This window comes from Gobio gobio (genome assembly GCF_949357685.1).
Source record: "Gobio gobio genome assembly, chromosome: 21".
Lineage (NCBI taxonomy): Eukaryota > Metazoa > Chordata > Actinopteri > Cypriniformes > Gobionidae > Gobio > Gobio gobio.
Genome location: NC_137117.1, coordinates 22,199,887 through 22,226,071, shown reverse-complemented (window position 1 = coordinate 22,226,071; position 26,185 = coordinate 22,199,887). Strand labels below are relative to the sequence as shown.

The window sequence follows — 26,185 nt, the reverse complement described above, 5'->3', positions numbered from 1 at the left end:
ATTCATGTCACTACAATAAAAATGAAAATGAATCATTAAATACTTAAATTGTTTTGATTATTTTCAAAATAAAATGTTAAACTGTTACAATCTGTTCTGCTGATTTAATATCTTGCAAAACTGTTTTCACTTTTTTTAAATGGGAGGAAACAGGCATATAAATCAGATGTGCGTGCAAGAGTACTGACAAGGACAGGACATTGTATTTCAGACTGTTTCGGGTTATTTTCTTTTATACATGAAATGTTGAGCACATTATGAATTGCATTTTCTTTTGAACTAGCCACATGAAGTCACCTCAGGCTATGATTGAAGATAGACAGATAGACAGATAGATAGATAGATAGATAGATAGATAGATAGATAGATAGATAGATAGATAGATAGATAGATAGATAGATAGATAGATAGATAGATAGATAGATAGATAGATAGATAGATAGATAGATAGATAGATATGCACGGTACAGCAGGAACTGCAAGAACATGAGTGTAAAAAGAGAGAATAAATGTTACTTCAAATTCAGTTACGTAGTTATGGTAATGTTACATTATAGTGTCATTTTGTCAGTATGACCAGTTTGAATACATTTTAGTTTATAAACGTGCACTTTATAACATGCGGAACAAAATAACGTAGCCCATGTTTTAGTCCGACCTCGTTTTGTGTGTCACAGGAAGCGCGGTACACGGAAGTTGTATTTTCTTTGTGTTTCTCCCTTTAGCGTCGTTTTACATAAAGAAAGTAACATGTTATCTTAGTTATGCACGAATTTATAGAGTTTTATTGACCGCGGGTCATTACTAAGCAACCGAGCTGTGTATACGTGTCTGTATATACCTGGTTTGAGGATGGGCGAATGGATTATTTTGCATAGAGTTTGTTAACCCCGGCCAGAATGCTAGCGTGTTAGCAGCTTCTAGGCACTACTGTAAGCTGAGCAGAACGACGCAGCTGCAGGATCAGACAAATTTAACAAACCCACTAACCATTGTTTATCTACCAGCGTTAACCAAAACGGAGAAAATGAACCGAACACGCGAATCCACCTCATGGTTTGTATTTAATCAGCTGCTTTGTGTTTTCCAATATTCACTAATGTTTGCGTAGTTAGGTGTGGAGTAATTTGAACTTTGCTGGATTATGCACGTTAAGTACGCATTTGCGGAATGACTAGACATTACCAAAACAGTTTGTTGGTGTGCATTATCCAGAGAGAGGTTACCAGCAGTTAACCAGTAACCAGTCTAACTTTTTTGTTACCGCCTTTGAGAGTCTTAATTAAAATGGCACAGTGGTTTTGTGGTTGTAGATCATTGCAAAACTTGGATTTGTACATACATGCTGCTCTACGTTGGTGGTACCAGCATTTTGTTTTTGAATTCTCTAACTGTCCTCCCTGTTTCAGATCTCTGCAATAGAGATCTTCTTCAGGAGTAGGAATGGACGAGCAGAAATCAAACTGCGAAGAAAATGATTCAGAAACTGCAGGTTAGTAATCATCAGGAAAACATGCATCTGAAAAATAAGATGATTTCTTTTGCCACAAGTCCGTCATAAGTTCACAAGTGTCTTTTTACTTTTTTAAAGGGCAACCCATATTATTAGGGCATGTTTTAGCAACCACCTTTATTTATTCATGCACAGTTTTGTGGATGCATTAATGTTGATAGCTTTCAAAGCATGTAAAAATAATCTTAAACCTTGCACCACAATGATATCTTTAAATGAGAATCATCTCTAGCATGTGACCTTTGCTTGAATCCCTTGTGAGGGAACAGTGCTACCTATCTGGGATTTTTTAAAGGGCACATTTATATTTGCTCCATCTTAACTTGCGGCTACCATGTTTCTCTCAGCTGATGATGGGACCCCTGCAAAGGAGAGCGTCCAAGTTGTGGGGGAACTGAGTTCCCCTGTTGCTGCACAGGACATCTCTGGCACCATTGTGGACACTTCATCATTGTAAGGCCTTCTATAGATATTGCGGTTCCATTGCTTTGCATAAAATGTAGGTCATGCTTGAATAGCTCAGTTTACAGGAAAAGGCTATCTTCATTAAATAGAATATTGGATTATGTAGACAAAATGGGCACTTGTTTACCAGCCAAGGTCCAATAACACACAGAATTTGAATATTAATGTGTCCCATTTGATTGCACTGAGCTGTTTTGATGAAGTAATAGGGCTGGACGATTAACCGAAAACTAATCAAAACCGAAATGTAGAACCTCTAACCGTCGTAATTTTCCCATGTCGGTTATTTCGGTTTTCACGTGACTCCGCCCCGTCAGTCACATCAAGTGCAGTTTGCAGGCACACGGAAAGATGCAGGAGCAGTTATCTTTGTTTATAGATGCTCAGAATTACTACGGTAATTGCATGTTTTACACAGTTTATACACGTAAGTTAATCACCGTTCTTATATGCGCTGATACGCACAAGCCCCGAAGCCAGATCACTTTCACTTGCGTCCTCATGAAGTTTGTCAATTAAATTAGTTTAAAGGCTTGCCAGTTTGAACATTAAAGCGATTGTGCACTATTCAAAAACAACGTTATGGAAAACTTCTCCGTTCAGTGCTTATGAGCTTTTTTCTGTGACACAGAGAGGCGAGCCGTGTCGTGCCTCTGACAACGCGCGCCAGATCACTTTCACTTGCGTCCTCACAAAGCTTTGTCATTTGTATGTGTTTTAAGGCCTGCCAGTTTGAACATTGAAGCGATTTTAGACCATCAGATGTGATTATGTTGAACTAATGCCTGATATATTGACACACGAACACTCACAGACAGTAGCTCGCACATCACGCACAGAGGAGTGCAGAAACTCATTGTCAACGCCGTCCTGTGATTTATCACTAAAGTAGCTTAGAAACTCAACCGTTATAGCATAGATTTTAATACCTTTGAAGTAAGTACAAACCACAGATTCATATTAATAGAGACGGTATGACTAATTCCCACACACACAATCACTCTCTCATTAATGCATTCAAATAAATGTAATGAAGGCCTATGTGCTAATTTATCTGTATCTGATGTACAACAAACAGAAATATGCCCCATAGACAATAACTGCTGAAAGTGAACCATTTCCTTCAAGTATTTTAAAATCACAAAGAACTGCACTTTTTCATTAGAAAAAAAAATCCCACCTTTTAATAGTAGAAAATATTTACAGTACAAACCTTAACAGTGAACTATGAGGGCAAAAAAAGGAAAGCAAAAAAAGGAGCAAAATATTCGTTCATTAATCGTAATCTAGGTACAATGTTCAATTAATCAAGATTTTTATTTTTGGTCAAATCGTTACAGCCCTATGAAGTAATGTGTACAGAGTTGCTGATCATCTTTTTTGTGTTGGTGTTTTTTTTTTAGGGAGACTGTCAGGGCCTGTGCTCTGTGTAACTGTGTGGAGCGCAGTCTGCATGGTCAACGGGAGCTCCGGTGTTTTGAACCCTCCTCCGATCGGCCCAGCTTGGAGCCCTCTGTTTCCTCTCTGCCAGCAGCTGGAAACGATGACCTGTCTTCCATTGGATTCTCTGAATCCACCTGCCTGGCATCTTTCTTTGATGACACAGGTATACTAAGGAAATTGAATGGTTTGAATAATGGTGATGTCCGTGTCATGATTGGATGCTGGATTGTGACAGTAGTTTCTTCTTGATTTGTCACCTTTATACATGTTTGAGTGAAATTTAATACATTAAACTTTCCTATTTGTGACAATTTTGAGCAAAACGGAGCTAAATGTTTTATGGTCCGGTTGTTCAGATTTGTATGTCTGTTGCAGATATTTTTACTCTTGCCCAACAATAATAAATATACATTTTATTATTATTTTTTTAATTATCATTTGCATACCCACAATCTTTCAAAAGTTTGGGGTCAGTATGATTTCTTATGCTCACAAAGGTTACATTTATATGATAAAAACATATAAAATACAGTAAAATACTTATATTTTAATATACATTTTTTAAAGATTTATTTTATTCCTATGATGGCCAAGCTGAATTTACTAATTTTCTGATTTGGCGCTCAAGAAACATCTTATCAATATTGAAGGCAGTTGTGCTGCTTAATATTTTTGTGGAAGCAGTGATTTTGAATATGTGCTGAGAAAAGAACAGCATTTATTTGAAATAGAGATCTTTAATAGCATTATAAATGTCTTTTTAATGTCACTCTTGATCCATTTTATGAATCCTTGCTGAATAAACCTATTAATCTCCTTTGAACGGTAGTGGATTTATGTGTTTTATGTTAAGAATTATTTTTCAATTAAATTTAATTCTTTATGAAAACAACAAATTAAGTTACATATTATTCATTTATAGTTTAACCCATTCTAACTGATGCTTCTTACATAATTACAAAGTATTAAATTCATAAATAATATAATACAAATAAATGATAAAAATTACAATTATCAATTACGTAATCAAAGTTAAAATTGGGATTAAAAAAGACCTCATAAACCTATTTCTTATATAATCAAGATCAAAATTGGGATATATATATAAAAAAAGAGTAGTGTTATAATTGCAATTCATTTCTTATGAAACAGGGAGCTGCTGGGTTCACCACTGGTGTGCTGTGTGGTCAGAGGGAGTGGAACAGACTGAGGGTGAGGTGCTGATAAACGTGGATAAGGCAGTCATCTCAGGGATACAGCGGGTAGGCCGAGAGCTTCCTTTATCAAAGCATTTAACCTCATAAATATTGCTTTATGGCAGGCAAATTAACTTTTCCATCTTTTACTTGGCTCTTCTGTCTCTGCTTCAGCCATGTGATTATTGTAAACGGATGGGCGCTTCCATCCGATGCCGGGCCGAAGGCTGCTCACGGTTCTACCACTTCCCCTGCTCGGCTGCGAGTGGATCATTCCAGTCCATGAAGCAGCTGGCGCTCCTCTGTCCAGAGCACATAGACAAGGCAGAGGAGATTGGTACGGAATTGCAGCGGAAGAGATGAGATATCATCAGAAAATAACGGTCACGGTTATTGAGATGACGAACTCGTTCTGTTTGTTTTGCAGCTGGAGAGGAGGCGCGGTGTGCAGTGTGCGACTCAGTTGGGGACCTGTCGGGTTTGCTATACTGTACAGGCTGTGGGCAGCACTATCATGACGCCTGTCTAGAAATCAGTGCTGCACCACTTCAGCGGTCAGGCTGGCAGTGTCCCGAGTGCAAGGTTTGCCAGACCTGCAGGTATTTTTGAATGCTTCTTGCATCTTTACGTAAAGTCATGAAACTATATTTATATCGGTGTTCGCACAAGCTTTGTGGTAAGTGTTTTTTTTTTTTTTTTTTTTTTTTTTTTTTTATAAATGACCCACAGGCAACCAGGAGAGGATTCAAAGATGCTGGTTTGCGATGCTTGTGACAAGGGCTACCACACCTTCTGTCTACTGCCAGCCATGGACTCTGTGCCCCCTGATTCATGGAAGTGCAAAGTAAGCTTATACTCATGACTCACTCTTACATGCCCTTAATCTATCACCATTTAAGGCAGAAATTAGACCTGTGCAGTTTATTTACATAGTTGCTCTGCTCTTTTCTCATACCCAAAATTGGGTGGAGAAACCACTTGAATTTTTCAGCCACGGTTCCCCTAAAAATGAAAATTGTTGTCATTTAACTCACCACCATGTCGTTAAAACACAAAAGAACCTTATCCAGTTCAAATAAAATGTCATCTAAGCACTTTTAAGAGCCCGTTCACACACAACACATTTTTGCATTCCACTGTGCTCTTTTTCCATTGTTTTTCTATGTAAACATGCGCTAGATGGACACCTTTGACAGTTGTGGTCACGTCTCGCTTCCTTTGCGACGTCTTACAATTGATACGCTGTTCTAAAAACACATGGCATGCAAATTCTTTTTTGTCTCACTGCCCTGCTTCTCACTTTTTTAACTGCAAAAGACACTTTGTGATTGACCTCTAAGGATGTTCAAAATGTGTGCCATTCCTGTCATGGTGTCCCTTTGAGTGATTGTGGCGTGTGATGGTGATATCAGTTTGAACAGATGTTTGGCAAATAGGAAAATTAGATTTTTGTGAGTGAAATATCACTCTCTTGGTTTGGCTGACCTCATTTGCATGTCTGTTTCAGCGGTGCCGTGTGTGTATTGACTGTGGCATGCGAGGACTGAAGCTTCCTGGCTCTGAACAGTGGTTTGAGAGCTACACAGTATGCGATGGCTGCCAGCGCAGACGCACCTCTGTCTGCGGCGTGTGCAGTAAAGCCGTGGAGCCCTCGGCCTCACTCCAACATTGCTGTGCCATCTGCCACAGGTTAGTTTGTGTACCTCCTGCCATAAAGAACAGGCAGGTGTGCTGCTGCTGCATGCCTAGAGCAGAGCGTTTGGTGCTGTACAAAGAAGCAGTTTACTAAAATGGAGGTCACCTTTAAAAATTCTGTGAAGTAATATTTGCCATGAAGTAAAAAACAAACTGACTTTCATTTGTCTCTTTGCATATTTTTAACTGGTTTGATGTCCTCTGCAGATGGGTACACAGAGATTGTGCCTCTCTGTCAGGGCCTCCTGAGGAGAAATGCATCTGTGTGCTCTGCAAAGAAATCCCAGATGAGGTTCCAAGCGAGTCTGAGGTGTCATCCATACATGTAGATGAGAAAGCTGATTCGGAGGTGCCAATGGAATTGGGTATGCTCTTAAATACTGTTTTTAACTCTTTTAAAGGGCTTTTTAAAACGAGTCTCATGTGATAAGAACTAAATAAGGTCCAAGACGTACTTATGATGGGTTTTTTTTCATGTGACATTTGTTGTGTAAACACTAAGGATACCTGTTGCCTGTATTCTTGTAAATCATTTATTAGGTTTTTAAATTTAGCTGGTTATCCTATCAATTTAATAAATCTATGCTGTTTCAAAGTATTAATTTATTTAAAATGTTCTTCAAATTCAGTTCTGAATGCTGCATTGCAGTCATTGTTTTTTTCTGTATAGCAATGTTTGTGGTGTCATGGGTTAGTTGGTGATACCGAGCCCTAGTTTCTGTTCTCTGTGTACTGAGTATTATTAACTGATATTAGATGTGGATATTGAGCTGATGTTTCATTTTAGGGACAGAGCTTGAGGTGGTTGGAATGGCAGAAGTGAAAGAAAGCATTATAGAGGAGGAACTACGGCCAGAAGATGCTGAGGGCTCCACGGAGTCTAATGTGCACAGTGAGGTCTCTACAGAGCAGCAGGCTCCTTCAGCTACGGTTTCAGGTAAATTTCGAAACCCACCATAGTTCAGGTTTTTATCTGCAAACACTTACACAGGCCCTGACACGAAAATATGCTTATGTATAATGGCTGCATGGTTAAGTGTAATAAAGATCTAATTAGTTTTCAAAGGGGGAAATGTAGTTTATATTTATACATTTCTTTTTTTATTCACTTTTTCAATTTTCTTTGCAAACAAGCTGCAAATATTAAGTTTTTATTTGCAATAATAGCTGCGGGATGTAACCACACTGTAACTTTTTTTGTCGTTGCAAAATTACTTTTTTGTATTTTTTTTTAATACTTCCAAAACTATCGCAAAACATTCTTTGCTGTTCCCACAAATCTTTTTTAATGATATCCATGCCAAAGAGGCACAGACTATTCATTTAAGTCTTTTAAGAGAAATGTACAAAAATTTTGCATTTAAAAGATTTGTGGATGTTTGTAGTGCTTATGCTTGTTTTCTTCTATAGATATGGATGAAAAACAAAAAGAGGAGGAGAGTAACAGTGAAACAGTGGTTACAGAGGCCGTTGAGGAAAAATTAGAGGACTCTCAGGACCTTCCTATGAAGGATAGCCCAGACAGCCCTGTCCCTGACACTGTAGAGGAAGCCCAACCTGATGTGTCCGAGACTTCTATAGAAAGGCAAGAGTCGCAAGGGCAGGACAAGCCTCCTCAAACAGAGACAGAAGCAGAGAGTAAAGTGGAGGCCATTGAAACAAAGCCTCCATCAAGCCTGTGTTCTCAGTCTTCTCAAATGACACTCCCTGTTTTAGAAGAAGCTGAACCAGTTGCAATGGACTTGGAGGAAATGGGATCTGAGTCGCGGCAAGAGGCAATAGACAGGACTCCTCCATCTGCTCCTCAGACAGAAATGCCCCATGCGTCTGACACTGATGACAGAATGGGCCAGTCTGAGGATGAGGACGAGGAGGATGAGCAGGGGGTGGAGGAATCCTTAGAGGAGTCTTTCCTCAAAGATGAGAGTCAGGGAGAAGATGATCAGTGCAGGAAGGAGATGCAAGAGGATATGAAGCCTGAGCTGGTCCTCGATGAGACCTCAAACATTAGCCATGGTGACGAGAGCAGCAGCGGTTTCCTCGGCTCGCCGGCTGAGGCAGACTCTCAGATGCTGTCCATGGAACTCAGTCTGGTGCCAGCTGGCAGGACCCGTTCTGATTCGCTGCTTACCGAAACGGAGGACTCGTTGCCTTTTGATCCGCTGAAGCCCGATGGGGAGAAAGTGAAGCGTAGGGGTTCTCCAGGACGCTCACGGGTAAAGCAGGTGGATGTCAGTCTCTGACCTTTTTTTTAAATTAAATTAAAAACATTTGAGGTTCTCCACTAGTCCAAGAGTAGTTGAGTTTGATGCTCATAAATGCATTTTCTGACCCTTCAGGGCAGAGGCAGTGGTTTCCCAGGGAAACGGCGACCACGAGGTGGCGGCAGCAGCAGTGGTGGTGGTGGTGCTGGTGCTGGTGCTGGTGCTGGTGGTGGTGGTGGAAGAGGGCGTGGACGGTCACGTCTCAAAGCAATGGCCTCTTGTATTGACGCCTTTATAGTAAGCGCTTCACTTCATCTGCAGTCCTTTCTTTTACTAGTATTTTAAGGCATATTTCACTTTCATGTAAACTTGTATGTTGTTTGTTACAATTGTACATCAACATTTTAGTGCACTGGTTAAAATAAAGTATTTTGTTGTAGCGATTATGAATTATTCTAAAAACATTACAACCAGTGTTGGAAACTAAAACTGTTCGAGAAATATTTTTTATTAATAGAAATAAAAAAAAATACAAAATATAAATATAAAAAAAAAATGTTTTGCCATGGCAACTAACTTGAATGAGTTTAAGTAATATGTTTCTAAAATTAATAAAACTGAAATAACTTTATTAAAAAAAGGTTTCAATTTAATGCATCTATACTATTTACAGCTAAGCATGACTGCAGACACTGGACTTAGCAAAGAAGAAGATGAGGAGGAAGATGACACCATGCAAAATACTGTGGTACTTTTCTCCAACACTGATAAGTTTGTCCTGCAGCAGGTACGATTCTAACTTTTTATTATTATTATTATAACTTCCTATACATTTAAGCATCATAAGTGGCAATTTGATTTCTCTTTTTTGTGTTTGTGTAACAGGACATGTGTGTAGTGTGTGGTAGTTTTGGACAAGGTGTGGAGGGCCAGCTTTTAGCCTGTGCTCAGTGTGCACAATGTTATCATCCATACTGTGTGAACAGCAAGGTAAGCTTTTAAACTCTATCCTGTATAGTGATCCTCATGATAGACAGATGCTTATTTCTTTATTTGTATTTCTTCTCTATAGATCACTAAGATGATGTTAAGAAAAGGCTGGCGTTGTCTTGAGTGCATTGTGTGCGAGGTGTGTGGGAAGGCTTCAGATCCTGCCCGATTGCTGCTTTGTGACGACTGTGATGTCAGCTATCACACTTATTGCTTGGACCCACCCTTACAGACTGTGCCCAAGGGAGGTTGGAAGTGCAAATGGTATGCCATTGCCTCTGTACAGTGATTTATATGTGCCATTTTGGAGCCCAAAGAGAAAATATGGTGACTGAACCGTTGATCTACTCCCTTCAGGTGTGTGTGCTGCATGCAGTGTGGTGCTAGCTCCCCTGGGTTCCACTGTGAGTGGCAAAATAACTACAATCACTGCGGCCCTTGTGCCAGCCTGGTAACATGTCCCGTGTGTCGAGAGAACTTCATGGAGGAGGAGCTGCTTCTGCAGTGTCAGCACTGTGACAGGTCAGTCAGTAACTGTATTGTATTATATTAATAAAGGACAATCCGAGCTCCCATTCTCCATCTCTGTTCAACAGTTCGGTCTAATATGAAAATAGAGGATACAAATATAGAAAATATATATACAAATATATATAAAAATTAATGCTATACAAAAAGTATACGGTATACAAAAAAGTACAGCTTTAAGCAAATATACATTTATACAATTTTAACATCTTTGAATAATAATTTAATTTCACAAACCTTTATATTATTCTGAAGTGTACATTTGTAGACTGTTTAAAAATGTGTGCCTACCAGTCGATCCGTGCAAATTGAATGTGGACAGAAGGGGAGTTCTGCTATCCCTGGGAGACGCACAATCAACAAACTTTAAACCCTTAATTTTTTAAAACTGTGCTGCACTATGTCCAGTTTTCCACTGTCCTGTTCATGTCATTTTCACTGTGTGCTGTGTGTAAAATTTGAAGAAATATGATTACTGAGTGCCCTGTTGGTTACAGTGTTTACTTCCTTTTTAGTCATATATTTTTTTAACAGTTTCTTTATTTGTAAATACTGTAATCAATTTGAAGAATCAAGGCCACCGGCCACCCTGTTCTCGGCATAGGACATCCAAAAACCTATATCTGTTGACCACTCAAAAACTGTATCATGTTTTCCAAAAAAATATTAAGTAGCACTACTGTTTTAAACATTGATGATAATAATAATACAAATAATAATAATAATACTACATGTTTTTGAGCATCAAATCAGCATATTAAGATTTAATTCTGAAGGAATATGTGACGCGGAAAACTGCTGAAAATTCAGCTTTGGCATCACAGGAATAATTTAAATTTTAAAATATATTCAAATAGAAATGTTACTTTTAAAGGAAAAAATATTTCACAGTATTACTGTTTTTTTTTTATTTATGTTAAAGCCTTAGTGAGCATAAGAGACCTTTTTTATTTTACTTTTATAGATGGGTTCATGCTGTATGTGAGAGTCTTTACACTGAGGATGAGGTTGAACAAGCATCTGATGAAGGCTTTGCCTGTACAGCCTGCACTCCATATGTCCCAAGGCCTATTGGTGAGTTTCATAATGGTTTTGATTAGAAGTTTTAATTTTTACATCCATTTCACTAATAACCATTATCTATCTCTATTAGTGGAGTCTCCTATGATGTCAGCTTTCAAAATGAAAGAACCAGGTATGTGTATGTTTGATAATTATTTGTCAGGCTTTCATTTATTTGCTATTTTTATCTGACTTTTTCTCTGTTTCTCCTTCCGCTTGGTCAGAGCCACAGTTTTATCGTCTGGAGGGTGTCTGGCTAACAGAGACTGGCATGTCTTTATTGCGAAGCATCTCCATGTCACCCCTGCACAAGCGCAGGCAGCGCCGGTCCCGACTGGGTACCATGTGTATTGATGAGCTGAAAGAAGGTGATGCAGATGGTGATGAGGGTAAAGGTCAGTTTATTACCAAGTTGAATTATTTCTATACTGTATGTTGACCAATTATTTTTTTTATCTTCGTTGCAAGTCAAGGCTACAATGTTTATAAATGTCTAAAGAACTCTTCAGGCTGTTTTACTGGAACATTGTGTTAATAAATCAGTGTTGTGACTTGCTGTGATTTGATTGTGAATGCAAATAATAAGAAATGTTATTGTTATAGGAGGTGCAGAAGCAATGGAATGTGAGCCCAAGCTGGAAGCACCTGGGAGCCCAGATAGGGATGGAGGAGTGGACAGAGAAACTGGGACAGATGGAGGTATAGAGGGCATGGCTGACTGTGAAACTCTCAAAGGAGGAGTAGAAGAGACTGATGATGGGAAGAAGAGAAAGCGGAAACCATACAGACCAGGTCACTGAGCCATTTCCCCCCTAAATAGCTATATCAGTGTTCTGTGCATTGAAAGAAAGTGTTAATAAAATGATTTTTTTTTTTACTTTTAGGGATTGGAGGGTTCATGGTCAGACAAAGAAAGTGTCACACACGAATGAGGAGGAGTCTCTCTGCCTCTGGTGATGCTGTTCCTGAAGGTCAAGCAGCTGAAACGAAACTTGAGGAAGGCAAGTGTGTCCAAATTGGCCTTCACACTGCCCCAGCAAAAACCAGTTTCTAATGTTTGTTGGATCAGTGTTGAGTCTTGGAATGTTTTAAGCACTCTGGTATAGTTTTCCATTAAACTATGCTGTAATCTGACATAAACACAAAATGCGAATGTCCTTGCCAACTACTGTGAAAAAATGTCTGTGGGTGCAACTGCCTTGACTGCGTGGGGCTGTCAGTCTCTATTGACCACAAAAATGTCTTTCAGTTCCTTTAAAAAAAAAAAAAAAAAAAAAAAATTTCTATATGCCTTGCATCAAAACACTGAACAGTGACAATATGAACAGTGTAGTACAACTCTGCAAATATCATTTATATTCAGCGTGAAAAGTTTTAAAATGTTGTGGCATTTAACATGGCGCCCTGCGTTATTAGCTTATATTAAGGTTATCAATGTCATGCAAACCATTTGTTAGTTCTTTTGGGGCAATAATTATCCATGCATACATACATACATACATACATTCATAAATTTAGTCCTTTAGAATGTTTAAAATGTTTCTTAGTGCAGTGTGATCAACATCTCATCATCTTTTATGATCTCAAAGCATTCACCAAACCTTCATATAACTCGTCATTTTAACAGTCAGTGTTTATTCATGTAGGACCTCATCCTGACATACCTCTCGATGTCCCAGAGGCAAAGACAGCAGAAGGCGAGGGTGAGCAAGCCAAGAAGCGCAGGGGCAGAAAGAAGAGCAAGTTGGAGGACATGTTTCCTGCATACCTACAGGAGGCTTTCTTTGGCAAGACATTGCTCGATCAGAGTAAGAGAGCTTTTCTTGCTACTCCAACCCAAAGACATGCACAGGGCATTCAGAGACCTCCTCTCCCTGGTAATGGGGCCAGAAGTACAGCCTCTGAACCAGGTAAGACACTACATCAATGTGTGTGTTTGAGAGTAATAAAGTTAGATGTGACCTATTTAAACATTTTTTTTATTTTGTTTTTACAGTTGAAGCCATAGTCAGGCCGACTGGTCTTCCCATGGAACTAAAGCAAGAGAGTGAAGGATCCAAGCCTGCAGGTGATCGAGCAGGTAGGATTTTCAAAGCTGAGGTAGTTTTTTAGCAATGAATGTTAATATTTGCAATTAACAGAAAATATTTAATTTGCGTAACGTTTGGTAGCAGCAGGCCAAGGAGCAATTGGGCAACTTTCCAACAGGGATCAGAACTCAGAAGATGCACAAGGGTCTGACATACAGAAGAAAGAAGGTAAATGCTTTCGTCAACAAAAAACTGAGGTACCTGTTGACATGAACAGTTGTATTACTCAAGAGACCACCCTTTCACCTACCAGATCTCCCTCGGGGGCTAGAAAGTCAGGATTCGGAGCAGTTCTTCCGCAAAGTACTTGGACCCACTGAGGGGAGCTCTGTGAGTGGGCCGCTGCAGCCTAGCATTAAGCCTGTTCAGGAGAGTGATCCAAATCAAAGTGGTTTCCCTCAAAGAAACCTCCTTCCAGGTATGGGCAGAATTTTGTTACATTTTTATATATATATATATTCACTCAAGATGTGTTATACAAGTTAGATTTGTTTTAAATGTATACACTTAAAAATCCATGATTTAACTACAGGTGCTTCCTTATCTGGTGCACTCCCCTCAACTGGTATGATGGACTCTTTTTCAGGTCTCTCTCAGTCTCCCTTTTTCGACATACGGTAAGCTTTTTTCTTTGCCCTTCTCCCTTTTGTCCCTTTATGGATTTCACCTCCTTTATATGTACTTTATTTTTCTAATCTATAGTGATCGAGGTGGTCTTTTCAGTCCAGACCAGGATGAGGAAAGTCCTTGGGCAACACCATCCACTCCAGCTACCCCCTCCACTCCTCCAACTCCAACTGAACAGGAAGGTGATGGCCTCTCCTACAATCAGCGCAGTCTGCAGCGTTGGGAGAAGGATGAGGAATTGGGAAATCTATCTACCATCTCTCCTGTATTATATGCTAACATGAACTTCCCTAGTCTCAAACAGGACTACCCTGGTTAGTATTAAACTGATTTTTGAATGTTAAAGATTTTATACGCTTGTAGAAGGTGTACCTGCTAGTTCTTTAACTTAGTAATAGTTTTATTGCTAAAAATACAGAGGGCATACATGGCTAAAGATTTGATAGGTCCGTTATAAAATTTCCTTACTTTCCATAGACTGGGCAAGTCGCTGCAAACAAATAATGAAGATTTGGAGGAAGGTATCAGCTGCAGACAAGGTTCCTTATCTGGTAGGTGCTAGTTTGAACCTGTAGTGTAACTTAATTCCAAAGTACTGTCTTTGTCCTTTAACAGTTTTCTTTTGTTTATCACTTGTTCCTTATCCATTCAGCAAAAGGCCAAAGATAATAGGGCTGCTCAGAGAATAAACAAGGCACAGAAGGTAAGTGACCATCTGTTCAAATGTACTGTATATAATTTGATGTGTTTGCATTGTAATTGTAAATATTTTTCTTTATTCTTCTCAACAGCAGGCAGAGAGTCAAGTATGTCGGCCTATCAAAACTGAGCCTGGCCGTATTAAAGGGGAGCGCCCTAATCTGCACCTCCAAATTCCCCCACCCTCAGGATCTGTATCCACTCCCTCCCAGCCGAGCTCTGCTGAGAGTCCTTACCCCCATGCCCCAGACTCTGTATCTTCAGCCTTTTTTCCTGATGGACCACTTAAGACTCCTTGCTCAGCTGATTTGCAGACAGACTCATTTTCTAAACTTCCCTCTCAGTCTCCGCACCTTCAATCTCAGCCATCCACCCCATACTTGCAGCCTTCTTCCAGCCCCTTGCCAGCCGCTTCCTCAGGATATCCTATGCCTGGCTCACAGGGTGCTACTCAGGGACGGCCAGCCAGTTTTGGCTCCCTTGACATGCAACCAGGGATTCCTCGCAGGGCCCAGCAGGTTGACCCATTTTTTAGATCACAGCAGCAGATCCCCAAACCTCAGCAGCCCTCTCAGGAGGCCTTAGGTACACCTGAGAGTCCTCGACCTAGGCCTGGTGGGCCTGGAGATTCTCAGATGTTCTCACCACCTCAAACAACCCATTGTGGCGACCCTTACCGTGGCCAGCATGGAGCTGCCCGACAAGATCATGCTTCATCTCCATCTGCAATAGCTTCTTCACCTGCTGGGGTGGGCCCAAATAGGGCAGAAATGAATGCCCCATCTCCACGTTCTTCTTTTGGCAGGCAAGACCTAAGCTCTGGTTCTCCTGCTAGTTTGGACTCTGGAGGTGTGTTGTTCAAAGCCCCCATGACACCTCGTATGCATCAGGGGGATGCAGGTGGTTTGTCTGTTTCGCACACTCCGGGTGCCTCTCCTAATCATCCTCCTGAGAGCTACCGCCATTCTCCCTCCACGTTCTCTGACCCTTACACTCAGCCTCCTCTCACACCACGACCTCAATCGGGTGATGGCTCCTCTCCTCTACCCCAAAGGCTTCCTGCGCCTCAGCAAGAAACGTATTCAAGATTGCCTTCCAGTCCTCAGTCGCAAGGCAGTTCTCAGTCGCCTCTCACACCTGGAGCCATTTCAAATGATATGCTTTCTGTGCAGTCACCAGCCACTCCACGCTTCCAGTCACCTGACCCTTACTCCCGCCCACCTTCGCGACCTCAGTCCAGAGATCCCTTTGCCTCACTTCATAAACCCCCTCGCCCATCTTCTGTAGCACCAGAAGGTAACTCCCCCTTTAGAGGCTCACCTCATCACAGCCAGCAAACCCCTTGCTCACCCTCAGTAGCAGATCCGCTCTCTGGGAAACCCCCTGCTTTTAGCTGCAGTCCTGGTGTAGGGCTTCAAATGGGCCAGCAACAAGTTGGCCAGCAGCAGATGATGACTACTCAGCAAGCTCAGGTCCATCTTCAGCAGCCGCAATCCCAGAAGCAACCAGTGGGTCCAGATTTTAACTCAAGAATAGCACTTCAGCCTGGAAACCAAGAAACAAATGTGCGGCCAACAGATGCTCCACATTTACCCAACATGCCAACGACGCAGGATATGTCAGACCTGTCAGCTGGACAGGATCCAGCTCTCATGAGCCTTAGTCCATCCGAGTTAGAAAAGCACAGACAGGTAAAGTAGACACCAATTAGACAAGCAAATTTACATAGAGTTTTGGGTAGAATTAAGTAGATTTGAATTTTTTTGTTTTATGCATCACAGAGGCAGCGATTAAGAGAGTTTTTGATAAGACAAAAAATGCAGAGAAACTCACTTCGCCAAGAGAAGGAAACACCTGTGGTGAGTAATCCTGCTCAGAATTGGCCAAGCGGGGAAATGCCGGCCTTTCAGCAAGACAAAAGCCAGCGAGCACCACCTCCTTACCCTCAGGTATTGATATTGAATTAATATTAAATGTGATTTACTGAATCTGATGAAACGGTAAACTATGCTTGCATGATTAGATTTTTTTTAAATGCTCCAGCTTGATGTGCATGTTTGTAGGGCTGCTTAATTTGGTCCAAAACGATGTTATATAACAGTATTAAATATAAAAAAAGAAATGTTTCGAGAAAATTATACATTTTACAATAAAACTGTAAAATACTGATTGAAATATTGAAATTACTTCTTTTAAACCCTAAACCATGCAAGCTTTTATTTGGGCAAAAAACGGCAGGAAGCCTTTAAAAGTTATTTTGTTGACAACGGTTGGTGCTTCTCATTTCAAGTTTGGGAACACTAAAAGGGACCCCAACTCCGAGCACATGCAGAGATGAGTTTTTGTGGAGCAGTATTTATTTATATTTACCCAACTAAATCGCAGTGTTTGTAATTTGAAAACCGCACTATGCCATATTGCGATTACAGTTTTAATCGATTTATTGTGCAGCCAAAAGTGTTTTGTAAGTTGGCATAACATCACCTTACATCCATCAGGGCAGAGCTGTGGTTGCTCAGGCAGCCCTTGGCAACAGGATGCCTCTGCCAATAGGATCAATGGATGAAAAGCTTTGCCGCCCACCTCCTCCTGGGACACCAGCAACTATGGAGCCCAGTGCATTAAGGTACAATGAGAAGAAGAAATGGAACTGGTTTTGATTACTCTGTGATTTTACTCAGTCCTTGTAAATGTTACTTTCAGAATTAAAATTTTGTAATCTGCGCTTTTTATGTAGGCAAGCTGGGCCTAATATTTCTCAGGGGATGTATCCTCGTCCACCATTTCCTGCACAGTGGCAAAACCAAGGTGTTCCGCGGAGGTTCCCACAACCATCTATGATTGAAGCCGTTCCCAGGCAGCACCTTAATACTCCCATCAACAATTCTCTCAACATGCAGTCCATGCAGAATATGCCTAATCCTTTGACAGGGGTTCCAGGTACTGGCGCAGAGGCTGTACAAAGCCATGTGTCGGGAGCACCACCTCAGTTTATAGAGTTGAGGCATAATTCCCAGAGGATGCCCCTGGGTCCTCAGTTTATGCAAAGGGCGCCTATACCCAGACAACGCTTGTTTCTTCCACAGCAGGAAATAAATGCTGCTTTTGTTCAGCAGAACTTACCCCCATCTCTTGATGCTTCAGCGGAGGGGATGCGTGATCCCAGACTTGGATTACAGCAGGCTGGCATGGACTTATTAATGCAACAACAAAGCAATGTACCCCCTCCTCAGTCTCAACTACGGCCGCAGCAGGTTCCAACTACTACACCTAAAACGCCCATTTCTCACACTACTACTCAACAGCTTCCTCAAACAAGTACAATAGGAGGTCAACAGACTGTTGTGAATCCAGTTGACCTACCTGAGTCTGATCTAGAGGATCCCTTTGCTTCCAAAGGGCTGGGTGATACAGTGGCAGAAACTGGAGTGGAGGATGATGATCTTGCTACTCTTGACCTTGATCCTGATAAAGGCGATGATGATTTGGGAAACCTTGACAACCTTGAGACCAATGATCCTCATTTGGATGATCTGCTCAACAGTGATGAATTTGATTTGCTGGCATACACTGATCCTGAGCTTGATCAAGGTGATCCCAAAGATGTGTTTTCTGACCAGTTACGACTTGTGGAAGCAGAGGGGGAAGGACCAGGGTCTTCTGCTAATGTAGAAATTAAGGTGGAAGAGAAACCAAGAGTGGATTTAGCTTGCCAGAACACGCACACAGCTGCTACTCAACCACCTTTAAAGACAGAATGTTCATCTGCTACCAATACTCCAAAAGTAGAGTCCTCTGATTCCATTAGACTGTCATCTGTAAAACTTGAAGACAAGGGATTGGTCGAACCACCACAGTCTGGACAAGCTTCAGTTAAAGATGACCTCAGTGAAACTGTGTCGGTTTTGCTCAGTGGTACAAAAGCCTCTAATCAACCAGAGGCCGCAACTGCTTCTTTGAACACCGTCCGTTTAGGTGGTATACCTTTTCCTCTTCCCAGCCAAGGAGATACACTGTCTTTTCCACAAACTGCACCACATCCAGATCTGGGTAATGATCCACTTGGGTTGCCAGATGCTGGCCACCACTCTACAGCAGAAGATCTAGACAAAGTAGAAAGCTCACTGGAAGCGAGTGAACTACCTTTATTAATACAAGATCTTTTGGAGCATGAAAAGAAGGAGCTTCAGAAACAACAGCAGCAGCAGCAGCATTTAAGTGCTCTACAGGGAGGGATTGGTAGTCAACTTCACAGCATTCAAAATCAGCAACAGCCTTCTCAGGGGCCAAATCAAATTATGATGCCACAGCACCACCATCCATCCCAGGGCATTGTGCCTCAAGCAGGTATGGTGCCTAGGCCACCTCACGTGTTACCGCAACAGCAGCAGAGGTTAATTGGTGCTGCAATGCCTTCACCTCCCCATGCAGCAATGGGACCGCAGCAAGGCATTTTACGAGGTGGACAGCCCAGCAGAATTCATCCTGGTATTACTTCTCAGCAACAGACAGCACCACCTCCACATATTGTTAAACAGCAGAACTTGGCCAGCAACTTTTTCCCCGATAAAGGTGTGTTGAAATAAGCTCCATCAGCTATCTATTCTTATTTTTTTATCCCTAAAATTTATTTGCTTTTGTAAATATTTTTTCTCAGAGCTGGATAAATTCATGACAGATGACATAATGGATCCTATTGCGAAGGCTAAAATGGTTGCACTGAAAGGAATTAAGAGGGTGTTGGCTCAAGATCCAATGGGTGTACCACCTGGAATGAATAGGTACTATTCTTGTTTATATTAACACACTTCAATAAAAAATAAAAAATACTGTGTTATGGATGTAAAATTGAAAGTGAAAATATTAAATGTTACTTTTTAGAGGGAGTACCATTTGCTTGTTTAATAATAAACCTGTAGATAGAGTCTGGATATCAGAAAAATTACGGTTTAGGCTAGTTAAAATTAGGAAATTGTTATACATTATACAATTCACTTTGAAATGCACAATTATATAATAATCATAAAAAGTAGAAAGATTGGCTCTCCGTTTTTTTTTGTTGTATAATTTGATTAATTTGGTGCATACCTTGTGGTGGATACATTATGCAGTTACCATAAATCTAACTCTTTAATACAGTAATATATATCTAAATTAATACTTTAGTAGGGGTTTTGTTCCTTTGCTAAACAATTTGCTGGTTGACATTTCCATGGAATTGCCTATTTCAGTTCTGTTTCAGATTTTCAGTTTCAATTTTGTTCAACTTTAGGCAACAAGTATCTCTTTTGGCTCAGAGGTTAACTTCAGCCCCTGGAAATGAGGATTCCCAGGCTCAGCTTGCACCTGGGTCTTCCAAGGTAGGTTTGTTGTTCTTTTGTAGTTCACATTTTGTGTGAATTTAATATTGTATCTTAAACTTAATCCTTCCATTTCAGGATGGAGAAGGCAGCAACCAGGTTCAAGCAAGACCGAATCCTCCACAATTTGGCATCATAAGTATGTTTTGCATTTCTATTTTTCTCAATTACTACTACATGATATGAGATTATTCCAAAATGGATTAAATTAATTATTTTCCTCAAAATTCTTCAAACAGTACCCCATAATGACAATGTGAAAGAAGTTTGTTTGAAATCTTTGCAAATAAAAAAAAAATATATATATAAGTAAGTATTCATAAGTATTCACAGCCTTTGACATGACACTCAAAATTGAGCTCAGGTGCCTCCTGTTTCCACTGATCATCCTTGAGATGTTTCTACAACTTGATTGGAGTCCACCTTTGGTATATTAAGTTGATTGGAAATGATTTGGGAAAGCACACACCTGTCTATATAAGGTCCCACAGATAATGGTGCATGTCAGAACACAGACCAAGCCAGGAAGTCCAAGGAATTGTCTGTAGACCTCTGAGACAGGATTGTATTGAGGCATAGATAATGGGAAGGTTTCAGAAAAATTTCTGCAGCATTGAAGGTCCTAATGAGACAGTGGGCTCCATCATCCATAAATGGAAGAAGTTCGGAACCACCAGGACTTTTCCTAGAGCTGGCTGCCCGGCCAAACTGAGCGATTGGGGGAGAATCTCCCCTTAGTCAGGGAGATGACCACTCGGGGTGAACCCGATGGTCACTCTGATAGAGCTCCAGCATTTCTCTGTGGAGAGAGGAGAACCTTCCAGAAGAAGCACTCCACCATCTCTGCAGCACTCCACCAATCAGGCTTGTATGGTAGAGTGGCCAGACGGCACATGACAGCCTGCCTGGAGTTTGACAAAACGCACATGAAGGACTCTTTGAAACAAAGATTGAACTCTTTGGCCTGAATGGCAAGCGTCATGTTTGGAGGATACCAGGCTCCACTCATCACCTGGCCAATACCATCAACTACAGTAGGGCTGCAACGACGCGTGCGTGAAATGCGTCGACGCGTCGCTGCACATTATTTACGTTCTAGAATGGAACAGACGATCTAGAATAATGGCGGCTTCTGCTCCCGGGCATAGTGAAAATGATCATTTATCATATAAAGCCAGACCGCGACATTCAAAAGTGTGGGAGTACTTTAAACAGAAGCCGAATAAAACTGTTATTTGTTCGCTCTGTAACGCCGGTTTCACACTGCGCGCGGTGGCAGAGCAGGAGCTGTGTGTGTGGAGAGCGGGAGCTTTCACACTGCAGTCAGTGTTGCCAAGTCCGCTTTTTTCCGCGGAATTGGGCTACTTCTACACTGTTGCCGTGGGCCCTGTCTCATGTCCGCGGGTTGAAGCAAAAAAACACACATATTTAACCCCCCGAACGCGATGTTTACCAGAGAACCTCCCCGAAACGCGATTGGGTTTGTTTTGAGTAACGAATGGGTGGGTTTTGTTGTGTAAACCTGGCAACCCTGCTGCCAGTGTGAACCGTGGCGCGTGTATTGCAACAGACGGTCACATTTTCCGGTGTTCTTCTCCGACCCCAGTACGTCTCGTGCTTTAATTTATTATGGGCTGCATATATCTCCTGTTAATGCGACCCGGTTCCCCTCTGTCCCAAACACATATGCATAATAACATGCTGTATATAGGTAGTTTGCATGATTAAAGTAACATTAAAGTTAAGATATGCCTCTAGCTTTAATCATTTAAATGTGTCTTTGAAGTTTGGGCAAAAACTTCTGGCCGCTTTAGTCGTTGTTTATGCACATGTATCTTCAAAATAGACGACTAGTTATACATTAACACTATGCTGAAAGCTCCTGTATGTGAACCTTTTGCAGATAAATACAAGTGCATTTTTGTTTACTATTGACACAAATCAATAAGTAAATCATACTCAACTACTATATGTAAACAACTTTTCCTAATTAGGCCTACTCTGTATACATTTTATGATGAATAGTATCATTATATATTATGTTTAAAAAGCTTCCTGTGTTCATATATTTCATTATAAAATGGCATACTATGTACACTACCCTTCCTGAAATACAATTAATATTGTCATCATTCATTGATTTCATGTTAAAATAATATACAAATTCACTACCCTCTTTGAAATACAATAATCCGTAAAAAAGAATAATAAGATTAATCTGGAAAAATAATCGTTAGATTAGTCGACTAATCGAAAAAATAATCGTTAGATTAGTCGACAGAAAAAATAATCGTTAGTTGCAGCTCTAAACTACAGTGAAGCATGGTGGTGGCAGCATCGTGCTGAGGGGATTTTTTTCAGCGGCAGGAACTGGGAGACTAGTCTGCATCAAGGGAAAGATGAATGCAGCAATGTACAGAGACATCCTTGATGAAAACCTGTGAAGGTTCATCTTCCAACAGGACAACAACTCTAAGCGCACAGCCAAGATAACAAAGGATTGGCAACGGGACAACTCTGTGAATGCCCTTGAGTAGTCCAGCCAGAGCCCAGACTTGAATCTGATTGAACATCTCTGGAGAGATCTGAAAATGGCTGTGCATCGATGCTCCCCATCCAACCTGATGGAGTTTGAGAGGTCCTGCAAAGAAGAATGGGAGAAACTGCCCAAAAATAGGTGTGCCAAGCTTGTAGCATCATACTCAAAAAGACTTGAGGCTATAATTGGTGTCAAAGGTTTATCAACAAAGTATTGAGCAAAGGCTGTGAATACTTATGTCCATGTTATCTTTCATTGTTTATTTTTTTAATAGGTTTGCAAAGATTTCAAACTTCTTTCACGTTGTCATTATGGTTTTTTTATTTTTTTTTTTATTTTAAGGAAAATAATGAATTTAATCAACTATGAATACTTTCCGGATGCACTGTATGTTTATATATTTGTTGCATTGTGGAAAATATAGTTTGCTACAAATTGTTCAAAGTATATAGATTATAAAGAGATCTGTCATGTCACACTCATAACAGATGATGCTGAGCAGCACCAATATGAAGAATGGCTTGTGCACACCCAGCAGTTGCTGCAAATGCAGTTGAAATTCTTAGAAGAGCAAATTGGAGCACATCGCAAATCCCGTAAAGCTCTATGTGCCAAGCAACGCACTGCAAAGAAAGCTGGGCGTGAATTTGCAGAAGCAGATGCTGAGAAGCTTAAACTGGTCACTGAGGAACAGAGTAAGATCCAGAAACAATTGGACCAGGTATGCAAAATATCTTTTCACAAAAAATGAGAGATTTTGTTGTTTTTAAAGTAATTCAGCTAATAACATTGAAATTTGCTTTTCTAGGTACGCAAGCAGCAGAAGGAGCACACCAATCTTATTGCAGAGTATCGAAGTAAGCAACAGCAGCATCAGCAAGGGTCCTCCATGCTAGCTCCTGGGCCCTCTACACAGGCGCCCCACATGCTTTCCAAGATGCCTGGACAAATGATGATTGGCCAACAAGGAGGACCAACTATAGGTCAACCACCTGGTGGGATGCCTCAAGCCGGGATGCCAATTAGAATGCCACAAATGCAACCCTTTGCTGGAGCCCAGCCTTCTCTCCCACTTACAGCTGGCACTGTGCAGCCAGTCCCACCTCCTGGTTTTTTTCCACAAGTGCCTGGAGCACAAGGACCAGATCCAAGAGTTTTACAAGAACGACAGTTACAGCATAGAATGCAAATGGTCCAAAAATTGCAGCAGCAGCAACAACAACAACAACAACAACAACAGTTGATGATGGGGCAGCAGCCTTTGTCACATCAACCTCAGCAGCCTGGTTTAATTAACCAGCAGCCTGGAGCCATAGGCAACCAGCCAGCCCAAGTTTTGATGGGCAATATGGGGCAGCAGCAACCAAACTTACAACAAGGATTAATTAATAACCAGCAAAATCGACAGGGGTTAATCCAGAATCCTCCAGGTATGATGGGGAACCAGGCTATTGGGCAGACACAACATAATGTCATGGGCCAGCCAATGACCCAAACTGCAAATATGATGGCAGGTCAACCACAGGGTATGGTTGGTAATCAACAAATTGTCCAGCAACTTCAGAGACCTCAGGGTTTGTTGGATCAGCATGTTGTTAGAGGGCCACCAGCCCAGCTCACACCTCAACAGCAGAGTGTAATGGCTCAGCGCATGCTTATGACACAGCAGCAGCAGAATGCTGCAAAAAACCTTGCTCAACTTCAACAGCAACAAATCTCACAATTGAAACAATCAGCACAGGTTGGTCCCTCTGAGCCACAAAGAGCTTTAGAAACTCCACCATCAGGGAGTACCCAAGGAGTTGCTGAGAGCTTGCAACAAGGTGTCCAGGATCTTCAGAATCCTTCCCATAAAGATGGAGGACTTCTTAGTCCGAAAACACCCCCCCAACAGGGTGGACCTCCTACACCACTTCAGATGCAACAACAGGGATCTAGTGGGGAGCAGCATTGTGTTGTTGGACAGCCACAACAAGCACATGCTTTTCTTGGTCAACAACCAACAGCACAGCCTCAACCAAACCAGAACATTGGAGTTGCTGAACAACATGGTTTTGTAGGCAACCAGCAGGTTGGAACACATCTTAAAGTACAACCACAGCAACAACAGATGCAACTTGGACTTCAGACTCAGAACACCATACAAATAAAACAGGAAGATCAGCAAATGTGCTTTATGGCACAACAGCAAGCTGGTCAGATTGCTGCACATCAACCACAAGATGTGCTTGGCCAAAATAGTGGTCAGACGCAAACTACAATAACTGGCATTACAAATCAACAACAGCAAGCTTTATTGACACAACAGATGGGCATTCCTAGAGGCCAGCAGATGATGATGACTCCAAGGCCTGGTGCTTCTGCAGGGCAAATACGTGCCCCTATTAACATTCAGGCCTTCATTGCGCAGAACCCCCAACTGCGTCACCTGACTCCTAGCCAACAGTTGCAGCAAATTCAGGCAATGATTGCCCAGCGACAGCTACAACAAGGCCAGATGCTAAGAATGCAGGGTCAGGCGCAGGGACAAATGCGTCCCCAGATCCCACAGGGGCCACCAGTTGGTCCACGGCTTCCAGGTCTTGAAATCCAACAACAGCAGCACCGCTTTGGTTTGGCAGGCAAACATGGTCCAGCTGGCCCTCAGCAGCAATCGGGAGCAATGGGGCAACCATCTGGTATGGCTACACAGTTTCATCAAGGTGTTGCGGGGGCTATGCAACAGCCTTCTCAAGGACCTTTGCCTCAATACATCAATAGTGCCCAGCAGCAGCAGATGTTACAACAGCAGCAACTACATCATCAGATGATGAGAGGTCAAGTGCCCAGGCCAGTACTGGGCCAGGTTCGTGCCACAGCACCTGGACATATGGCCAGACCAATGTCTCCTCGCCAGTTAGTGGGTCAGGGTTCTCCTGGAAGCCCACTTTCTAATCAGCAAAGGATTATGAGAATGTCTCAGACTCCACCAGGACCCCAGCATCTCCAGCAACAACAGTCCCATGTGGCGACAGCACTGAGCCCCTTTCAAGCCTCTCCCTCTCATACAGGTTCTCCTGCAGGGTCCTCTGTTCCAGAACCTGGTTCAAGCCCAGCATCTTTAAATAAACCTGAAACAGGCAACCTGTCGTTTTCCAGTCACTTGTCATCGCCTTCTAGGCCAGATGGTATTGTAGGAAAGGGTAGCCCCTTTAGCCAGACAGGAGGATCAATCGCTTCACCTCTGACATCTCCAACTACGAAGACTCAGAGTCCCAATACTGAAGCTCTTTCTGCTCCTTTTCCACTCAATGGTCCATCTCCTCAGTCAGCACTTAACCCACACCAAACACCTGCTGCTCATGTATCCGAGGGTCATACGTCTCAACCAACTCCATTACCCAATGAAATGTGCAAGATGACACTGCAAAACATCAAACAGGAACCACGTGAAGTCCAGTGTGACACAGGAGGTAGTGTAGAGGCCTATTCTGATGGTATAAAGAGAGAAATTTCCGGAGAGCCCGTGAGTGGCACTGCTATTTCGAACTCTACTCTGGGCTCTAGAAATCAAGCTGGAGATCTTGGATCCCAAATTCAAAGGACAGAGACTGGCCAGCAGCTACTACAGAAACTCCTTCGAACCAAAAACTTGCAACTGGCATCTCAGAGGCCCTCAGATGGTATTCATAATGAGATAAATGGGCACATCAATAGCAAGCTAGCAATGCTGGAGCAAAAGCTTCAAGGAACTCCACGCAACATGGAGGTAGGCAAAGGAAGTCCTTTTAATTA

The 26,185-nt window shown here is 41.6% G+C and overlaps 1 protein-coding gene across 6 annotated transcripts in view; it reads left to right on the top strand.

Annotated features, from left to right (window-relative positions):
* kmt2d (lysine (K)-specific methyltransferase 2D) overlaps positions 1-26,185 on the top strand; it is a 37,106-nt gene that overhangs the window by 1,898 nt on the left and 9,023 nt on the right. For 2 of the 6 annotated variants that reach the window (XM_079802695.1, XM_079802690.1), the window contains exons 2-39: positions 1,410-1,492; positions 1,861-1,966; positions 3,382-3,584; positions 4,574-4,683; positions 4,792-4,954; positions 5,045-5,216; positions 5,347-5,461; positions 6,125-6,306; positions 6,520-6,677; positions 7,100-7,249; positions 7,723-8,543; positions 8,652-8,813; positions 9,190-9,303; positions 9,402-9,506; positions 9,589-9,770; positions 9,864-10,028; positions 10,999-11,108; positions 11,188-11,229; positions 11,321-11,491; positions 11,700-11,888; positions 11,981-12,097; positions 12,743-13,006; positions 13,093-13,176; positions 13,268-13,354; positions 13,440-13,604; positions 13,719-13,803; positions 13,889-14,127; positions 14,291-14,364; positions 14,466-14,516; positions 14,605-16,203; positions 16,294-16,461; positions 17,011-17,138; positions 17,250-19,084; positions 19,170-19,293; positions 19,785-19,872; positions 19,951-20,011; positions 22,900-23,132; positions 23,220-26,159. In XM_079802695.1, the coding sequence (XP_079658821.1) occupies positions 1,444-1,492; positions 1,861-1,966; positions 3,382-3,584; positions 4,574-4,683; positions 4,792-4,954; positions 5,045-5,216; positions 5,347-5,461; positions 6,125-6,306; positions 6,520-6,677; positions 7,100-7,249; positions 7,723-8,543; positions 8,652-8,813; positions 9,190-9,303; positions 9,402-9,506; positions 9,589-9,770; positions 9,864-10,028; positions 10,999-11,108; positions 11,188-11,229; positions 11,321-11,491; positions 11,700-11,888; positions 11,981-12,097; positions 12,743-13,006; positions 13,093-13,176; positions 13,268-13,354; positions 13,440-13,604; positions 13,719-13,803; positions 13,889-14,127; positions 14,291-14,364; positions 14,466-14,516; positions 14,605-16,203; positions 16,294-16,461; positions 17,011-17,138; positions 17,250-19,084; positions 19,170-19,293; positions 19,785-19,872; positions 19,951-20,011; positions 22,900-23,132; positions 23,220-26,159 (11,811 nt within the window). In that variant the 5' untranslated portion in view covers positions 1,410-1,443. Of the gene's footprint in view, positions 1-668; positions 1,057-1,409; positions 1,493-1,860; positions 1,967-3,381; positions 3,585-4,573; positions 4,684-4,791; positions 4,955-5,044; positions 5,217-5,346; positions 5,462-6,124; positions 6,307-6,519; positions 6,678-7,099; positions 7,250-7,722; positions 8,544-8,651; positions 8,814-9,189; positions 9,304-9,401; positions 9,507-9,588; positions 9,771-9,863; positions 10,029-10,998; positions 11,109-11,187; positions 11,230-11,320; positions 11,492-11,699; positions 11,889-11,980; positions 12,098-12,742; positions 13,007-13,092; positions 13,177-13,267; positions 13,355-13,439; positions 13,605-13,718; positions 13,804-13,888; positions 14,128-14,290; positions 14,365-14,465; positions 14,517-14,604; positions 16,204-16,293; positions 16,462-17,010; positions 17,139-17,249; positions 19,085-19,169; positions 19,294-19,784; positions 19,873-19,950; positions 20,012-22,899; positions 23,133-23,219; positions 26,160-26,185 lie in introns of those variants that run through there. The other 4 variants (XM_079802691.1, XM_079802694.1, XM_079802693.1 and 1 more) reach the window with 4 other exon arrangements.